Below are 8,998 nucleotides of genomic sequence, written 5' to 3' on the forward strand. Positions count from 1 at the left end.
CGGGGTATCTTGACGCAAGTAGCGTAATGGTGCCAGCCACTAGTAGCTTTTCGAAGATCTCAAGAACCTAGTCTTTGTCGAAGGAGTACTTCCTATCGATGCAATCACGGTATCCACCTCTTCCTCATCCATATCCCGTCGGTAGTGGAGAGTCATAACTTCTAGGCGGTGGATAATTCCTTCCTCTCCCAATTTGGGTGACCACCGAAGTAGTCATGGAAGTTTTAGATTGAGCTGCTTTAGCTTTACCTCTATCTGCATCCCTCCTAACGATTACTGACTTCAGGTCTAGGCTAAAACCTTCCATAAGACTTTCTAGGATAATTGCATTAGTTACTAAGTCGTTGAATTTTTGGGATTTGGAAGCATGCGAGTGTACTGCAATGTCGAATCTCATGTTTTAAATGAACATGAGCACCTCTTGCTCCTCAGGGGGAGGGATTGCCTGCCCTATGCTGATATTTTGCCACCGAGTGATATAGTCTTGCACAGGTTCATGATCCCTCTACTTCACATTGAAGAGTTCAGCCAAGTGGACCACCCTTTATGTGTTGTGAAACCTTACCAAGAATGCTTCTTGCATTTGATTCCATGTAAATATGATCTCATGAGGTAGTCGCAAGTACTAGGAGAAAGATCATCCTGATAATGACTGTACAAATTGTCGCATCAGAAGGTTCCCATTACTGGCTGAGTCTACGCACACCGACATGAAGTGGTCTAAGTGTTTATGACGGGAGCCTTGCCCATCAAGCTTTGGGAATTTGAGCTGCTGGTATCACGTGGGACACAACACTGCATCAACATATGCGGGGTATGGTTTTCGATAAGTGTCAAGGGCTTGTACCCTCAGAATATGGAGTGATCATAATTTCTCCATCATCAAGTTTCGCACCATCTCCTTCATTAAGGCAGTGTTAATTGGAGATTAAAGCGACGTAGATGCATGGGCTGATTAGTTCTCCATGGCTGGATTTGAGGACTATTGTCATGAAGGGCCACTAGAATTAGGAGCTTCTATAATGCCTCTCAACGCCTCGAGTTTGGCTGTCTGAGCTCGTAACACTGCTTCTTTCTGGGCCAACATTACCCTAAGGCACTCTATTTCTTTAGTTTCAGGCAGGTCGTTCCCTGTTTCCATCATCAGTACGCTGACGACAGGGTATTGTTCAAATGGTCCAGTGAACTCATTATCCAAGGCTAATGCAGTGTATTCGGGGAATTTGAAAGCGAAGGACAATGGAGGCACAAAGGGATCCTAAGCCTTAGAGACACTACACGTGATGTGTGGATTTTCAATAATTAGATGACCCCTTGCCTTCTTTGCAAGAGGCCTAGCAGGTGAGAGATCCTCATTAGACGAGAGGGATGAGAAATCGTCAAAACCTAGTGCGATCTTGTCTGTCAAGGTTTCTTCATTTTCCTCAAGATTTTAGGTGGTTGCCCCGATCATGTTACATGGCCATACCACAAAAACGTCATCTCCTAGATCGTGCGAGACCTCGTTCTAGATCAATCCCAGTCTGCATCCTTGTTGTGGTCATGTACGACACTGATATGCTCGCATGGCTTCCCTTGCTTTGCTCAGGACATACTATGTAAAAACTATGTGCACATGCTTGAGAACTATCTAATTATGCGCCTTTTGAGCTTGTTTGTACCTTTTGGACTCCTTCTTGGGAACAATAGGAGGCTTGTAATCGCCTTACCCCAAATCTCATTCTACTACAGTGATTTGTGAATGTACAATACGAGATGACCACTGGCATCTGCGTTGTATACGACGATCTAGGAAGGTTAGCATCGCGAGGATTCCTAACGTCTAACCAGGTGTCTGGGCATGAGTTCGGTGGATTAGGTCCATAGGAACGTCTAACCAGGTGTCTGGGCTACATACATACGACGATATAGGCAAGTTAGAATCACGAGGATTCCTAACCGCGAGCCTGGGTGTCACGTGAGTTGGGCAAGTCAGGTCCATAGGAACATCTAATCGCTGGTGTTTGGGCTACATACAGTGATCTAGGCAAGTTAGCATCGCAAGGATTCCTAACCGTCAGTTGTTGGGTGTCTTGTGAGTTGGGCGAGTGAAGTCAATAGGAACATCTAACCGCCAGTGTCTGGGCTGCATACGGCTATCTAGGCAAGTTACCATCATGAGGACTCCTAACCGCCAGCTGATAAGTGTCGTGTGAGATTGGCGAGTTAGGTCCATAAGAACGTTTAACCACCGGTGTCTGAGCTGCATACGACAATCTAAGCACAGCATCGCAAGGATTCCTGAGCACCAACATATGGGTGTCATGTGAGTTAGGTGAGTTAGCTTCATAAGAACATCTAACCGCCAGTATTTGGGCCTCCTTGACAGCTGAGCGTGAAACTCGTATGATCAAAGGCAAGAAACAGGAGCCCCGTGACAGCTTAGATTGTGACTTAGCCTTTGTAGAAATGGGTCAGCCACTTTTCTTTAACACAAGGATGGCTGGGTTCACAGACCACAATGACCACGCTTTTCTTAAGATATTGCAAGCAATCGCATCGCTATCGAACTTTACATGCAGACGCTGGTTAGGGTAAGTCTCACCCTCAAATATCTACTGCCTGGGATTAAACCCACTTGAGGGCGAGATTTCCTCATTGCTCGAGCCTTCAAAGTTCGTGACTTGGCTTCTTGCACTCTAGTCACTGCTTTTTCAATATGCGGATAGCCGTGACTTTAGGAAAAGCAGGTTGAGCCATGATTGAGGAGGCATACAGTGGAACCTCCATTGTTCCCACCTGGAAAGATTTCATTACTATAACCATGGTTACCTCTGACACAGGGGTTCGATTGTCAGGGTAAATAGCGAAGACACAAGAGTAAAGTAGAAAAGATCATGAATCGAGACCTATCGAGAGAGAGTTTCGACTTCCTAGACTCTATCAGAGATGAAAGGTAAATTACTCCCCAGTGGAGTTGCCAGAGATTTGATCGCTTCGAAATGTGGATGTGTTAAGAGAAATACGAAATGTTTAAATAAACATTAAACTCCAGATGGAAAACCAGAGGAGGTCACATTCAGGGCCAAATTCACCCGCACACATCACATTAGAAACACAGGCTTTTATTATTTATACTGGGTACTGAGCAGTTCCAGAGGTTTAATTCTCTGTTACATTTATATTGACTTTAAAGAATTAAAATAAGCCCAACACCTTTGGTTTTGACTTTGAAACCTATACATTTGTTTCTAAAGAAGAAAATATAGACATGTAAAAGGGAAAAGATAACATTGAGGGCATATCGGCCCATATACCTGTAAGCAGGGACTTGTTATCCTTCGAGTCTAGTCTTTAAAAGTGAAATGAGTCTCAAGCGAATTATAGGATACGATTATCTCTCTTCTTGCGTCTTGAATACTACTATCTCTTCTACTCTTGCTTTTTGCCGAGGCACGACCTCTGAAGAACACTTCATCTCTTTATTGAACTGTGACTCTCAAAAGTGAGACCTCCTCTTCAACTGAGTTGAATCCCTTTTTATAGTGCTAATTTAGGGATAATCATGCACTTATTATCTTCGGATCTTTACCCTCCATCTTCATCTTGAGTTTATCTACTCATTTGAAGTATAAATCTTGTAGGGCGTGATCTTAATCTTCATACACAGTTTACCTTCTTGTGTTTACCTTTGGTTTACCTCTTGTATTTATCTTCTCACGATGTTGATCTTTCTGCTAGGTTATCTTCACAGATGCAATCGCTGGTGCTTCTCAAACCCCATGATTTTGCAAGAGCAGGATCAGGGATTCATCGTTATCATTAATGTTCATGGAAGTGGGTTGCAACCACTTCCATTGTTCCAACTCAGTCCATGCTAACCTTTTAATGGTGATAAGAGCGAGGAGCCTAGAGTTCAACGGTGCTGATTAAACGAGAGAATTCCTTGCTCCCGAAGAAACAATTCCCTTCTTTGCAAAAACCAATTAGCCGTACAATCCGTAAAACTTTTAACGCTCTAACTATCATACAATGATTATGACGATGAGTTAGGCCATCGTTGGACAATTCAAGACTGTTGTTGAAACTGAGATGGGTTAAGCCATCTCTGGGCAGCTTTAGACTGCCATTAAAACTGAGATAGGTTAAGTCATCTCTGGCCAGCTTTAAACTATCGTTGAAACTGAGAGGGGTTAAGCCATCTCTGGGCAACTTTAAACTGGCATTGAAACTGAGATGGGTTAAGCCATCTCTGGGCAACTTTAAACTGGTATTGAAACTGAGATGGGTTAAGCCATCTCTGGGCAGCTTTAGATTGCTCTTGAAACTGAGATGGGCTAAGCCATCTCTGGGCAGCTTTAGACTATCGTTGAAATTGAGATGGGTTAAGCCATCTTTGGGCAGCTTTAAATTGTTGTTAATTGAGATGGGTTAAGCCATCTCGGGGCAGTTTTAGATTGCCATTGAAATTAAGATTGGTTAAGCCATCTTTAGGTAGCTTTAGACTACCGTTGAGACAATCCTTAGCATATCCTCGAAATCCATATACTAAGCCAAGCTCCAATCATAGTCAAACAGGGCACACTTGAATGACAAGAACCATACTCATCCTCTGTAGGTTCATTGTATATCTCTAAGTGGTTTTATTCTTAGTCTTTCATTGGGATTAAGTGTCCATACTTTCCCAAAGGCAAGTGTATGAGACATTACCAACCAGATCAACATTCCTGGTCTTGTTTGTGATAAAAGTACACCCAACAAAAGGTTAGTAAGATGTTCTTCATCAGCTATCTTGTTGACTTAAAATATCTTTTGCATGAGGCAATTAGTTTCAGACAAACGCCACTGCTATTTAAACTGGCTAGGAGAATGGGAAAAGAATAAGGTTGGTGTGTGATGAAAACTTGGTTGTCTCATGAGTGGAAGTGATGAAGTGCATGTGTAATCCCCGAATAACTCTAATAACATCGAAGCTTGAGTCCCTTGAGGGTTTTAGCATATAAAACTTAAGGATCAAACTGGGATAGCTTAACATTGGTGCAAGATTACTTGGAGTTTGTGCCCTGTACAAAATGCTTCATTAATGGGGCTTCAATAATCATTCTAATAATTTGGGGAACTTCATGAAGATTTTTTTTTTGTTTTTTGATCCCCCCTCCTTATTTCTTTTTTTTTTTTTTTGGGGGCGGGGCGGGGCTCGGGGGGGGGGGGGTGTCTCTCTCTCCTTTTTTTTATCTCCCTTTACCTTTTTTATCACTTTTTTTTATCTCCTTTTTTTTCTCTCCTTTTTCTTTATCTCCTTTTTTTTTTTTTTTTTTTATTCAAGCCCCATGAGGATACAAAATGGAAAAGATGTCGAAAGACCACATAACTCTATGTAACATTGCACATAGAAAATAGGGATCAACCAGCATCTCCTCAAGACCTTTAGGGTTTTAGAGTTACTAGAAATGCTTTCAAGTTCTTTCACGTTGTGTGTGTGTGTAAGTGAATATGGAGGTGCTTAAGGTTTCCCTTAAGGCCTTATTATCTGTGGTTATTGACTGGGGGATTCCAAACCGGCATATAATATTCTTAGTGACGAAAGAAACAATATGTTGCCCTTTGATAACTGAATATGTTGCAGCTTCTGCCCATTTAGTGAAGTGTTCGGTGGCTACAAGTATAAAGGTATGCCCATTGCTTGCAGATGGGAAAACTTTGCCAATGATATCGAGGGTCCATGAGGAGAAGGGCCACGGCGAAACATTTGCATGCAATGATGATGAAGGGGCATGTATTAGATTAGAGTGAACTTGGCATTTGTGGCCTTTTCTCACAAAATTGTAGCAGTATCTTTCCATCATAGGCCAATAATACCCTTGACAAAGGATTTGATGAGCAAGCATTTGTGAATTTACATGTGCACCACAGATTCCTACATGCATCTCCGTCATAATTTTAACAACTTCTATAACATTGACGCACTGCTTGATCACCCCATTGAAGGTTAATTTGTATAGAGTATTACCCCTGATGGTGTACTGAATTTCCATCCACTTGATGATTTGCTTGTCCTTATTTACTGCAAACTCAGGAAATGATCCATCCTTTAAGTAATTAAAAATGTCAATGTACCATGGTAGTCCATCGCTATATTGAGCTTCTGCAACAACCCCGTCTGAATTTGGCCTTGAATGGGGATCGAGTTCAAATGGGTCAACTCTCCTGGCTCTTGTAAGGTCTAAGCAATAACTTTTGTAATAGGTGAGATCATTGTTCTCGTCCGCCCATTCATCTTGGAGGTCATGAGTAAGACATACGATTGATTTAATAATGAAGGGAGCTATCTTGCTTATTGCATAGGGTAGTTGCATCACACTAGCCAAGGTGGCTAGTGCATCATCAAGGTGGTTCTTTTCCATTGGGATATATTTGAAAGTGGTCCTTTTGAACCATGACTTTAATTCTTCGACAACTTGAAGGTAGGAAACTAACTTCCCATCCTTTGCCCTCCATTTTCATGTTATTTGGTTAATTACTAACTGAGAGTCTCCAATGTCATCTAAATGGAACATGGGGAAGCTCAATGCTAATTTTAAGCCATTAATGCATGCCTCGTATTCTGTAGTGTTGTTCATGCATGAGAACTCCAATTTGTAGGCTCGAGGAATCAAGATAACATCAAGAGTGCGGATAACTACCCCCACCCCACAACCATTCTCATTCATTGCTCCATCGAAGTAAAGGGTGCATGCTCCGGTTTCATCCTTATCTTGTTCGATGCATAAGATCTCCTCATTTGGAAACTAATCATGATAGGGTATTTCATAAGGAATAAGATGACTTGTCAAGAGGTCAGCAATTGCCTGCCCCTTTATTGATTTTAAGTGACATATTGGATGCAAAATTCAGATAGAACAAGTAACCACCGTGCAGCTTTGCTATATGTCGTAGGCTTCTCGAGCAGATATTTCAAAGGGTGAGTAATTTCACTTAGTGGGCGAGCATGTAATGCCGAAGTTTTTGGGTGGCCCACACTAATGTTAAGCAAGTTGTGTCAATAGGCATGTAGTTAATTTCATAATTAACCAAAGTCTTGCATAGATAGTAGATAGCCTTCTCTTTCTTTCCTAACTCGTCATATTACACTAGCATAGCCCCCAATGAGGTGTCCATTACTAAGAGGTATAGAAATGGAGGTTTCTTAGGTTCTGGTGGGCTAAATATGGGGGGATTGGCTAGATATTGTTTAATGCAATTGAATGCACGCTGACATTCCTGGTCCCATATAAAAGTGGTGTCCTTCCTTAAGAGGTGATTGAAGGGTTCACACTTGGCAACCAGCTGAGAAATAAATCGGCAAATGGCCTGAATACACCTTTGTAGGCCCCGAATTTCGTGAATATTTCTTGACAGTGGCATATTTACAATCGCCTTGGCTTTAGAGGGATCAATTTCAAGGCTCCTTTTGTTCACAATAAATTCGAGGAGCTGTCCTCAAGCCACTCTAAAGGCGCATTTTTGTGGGTTGAGCCGGAGCTTAAATTTGTGAAGGCATTCAAATATCTGATGAAGGGAATAGATATGATCCATTCTAGTACAAGACCAAACAATGATATCATCCACATAATCTTCCATATTCTTGTGCATCATATCGTGAAATATAGCTGTCATAGCCCTTTGATAGGTAGCCCTAGCAAGGCATCACTTTGTAGTAATATGTGCCCCATTGGGTGATGAAAGAAGTTTTGGTTTGATCTTCCTCAACCAATATTATTTGATTATAACTAGAGTACTCGTCCATGAATGAGAGCATTTCAGCCCAGCAGTGCTATCGACTAGTTGATCTATTAATGATAATTGGAAGTCATCCTTCGGGCATGCTTCATTAAGCTTTCTCTAATCAATGTAAACACGAACTCTCCCTTCTTTCTTAGCCACTGGCACCACATTAGCGATCCAAACTGTGTAGTCCACTACTCGAATGAAACCCGCCGTAAAAAACTTATCAATTCCATCTTTAACTTTTAACTCGTGATCATGCTTTAACTTTCTTAATTTTTGCTCACAAGGGTGAGCTCCCTCTTTAAGTATGAGCCGATGCTGGACTACAATGGGGTCTACTCTAGGCATGTCTGAGTAGGACCAAGCGAAGACATCCCTGTATTCAATGAGGAACTCAATCATGACTCCCTTTCAAATGGAGTAAGAGATGTCCCGACAAAGGTGATTTTAGGGTCTTCAAGGGTGTTAAGATTCACTTCTTCAGTTTCCTCTATGATGGCTGAGGAAGGTTGACCAAAGCGCATGGCAAAATCCTCATAAACATATTCATTATTCTCCTGATTTTCTTGGATTTGGTTACAATTTAAGGAATTTGCATTGACCATGTCGCCAAGACTACCACTTACATGTTCTTCTGGCTGAGTAATGCGAGATCTGATTAAGAGTGTATTCGGCTCGATGGAGCCTAGTGGAGCCCTTAACTATGGGATTGTTAGGACCCATCAATTAACCAAGAAAGGAGATCTTCACCACAGGGGAAGATGGGAATTTTGGGATATGAAGAATTTCTAAAAGACAAAGTTAAGGAAATAATGATGGTGGGAACTGAAGAATTTGTAGTTATGGTCTTGAAAATATCTTGTGTCGGATTAGTGAGTTGTGATTTGGAAGCGAACTCTCGTAATGAATACAGAGAGCTCAAAATAATTTTGAGATACTTCGGCCCCTGAAGTTCCATGAGCCGACACTGATCGGTGTAGAGTAATGGTGGAAGTGAGAATATGAGATGGAGATGGATCAAGAGAAATAGGAGGTGTTAATTCCATAGGGGTCCCATGAGATGGAGGGCCAAAAGCATTGATTACCTCAAGGGATGAGGGTGGTGCATTATATTTCCCAAGGCCCAACAAGGGCCAAAAGCATTGATTACCTCAAAGTATGAGGGTGGTGCATTATATTTCCCGAGGCCCAACATTGCATCTTGTAGTTCGAAATACATTTTTAGTCTCCCTTTTATGCTCTAGTTCAAGGA

General features: G+C 41.8%; 1 protein-coding gene across 1 annotated transcript; it reads right to left on the reverse strand.

Moving 5' to 3' along the window:
- Positions 1-5,330: 5,330 nt before the first annotated feature.
- On the reverse strand, positions 5,331-6,942 carry LOC148783148 (uncharacterized). Its single transcript, XM_088859913.1, has one exon. The coding sequence runs from the start codon at positions 6,381-6,383 to the stop codon at positions 5,436-5,438; it is 948 nt and encodes a 315-aa protein (XP_088716039.1). The 5' UTR covers positions 6,384-6,942; the 3' UTR covers positions 5,331-5,435.
- Positions 6,943-8,998: the final 2,056 nt, after the last annotated feature.

Source organism: Amborella trichopoda, chromosome 2, assembly GCF_054954075.1.
Source record: "Amborella trichopoda isolate Santa Cruz 75 chromosome 2, AtrichopodaSantaCruz75HAP2 v2.0, whole genome shotgun sequence".
Taxonomy (NCBI): domain Eukaryota; kingdom Viridiplantae; phylum Streptophyta; class Magnoliopsida; order Amborellales; family Amborellaceae; genus Amborella; species Amborella trichopoda.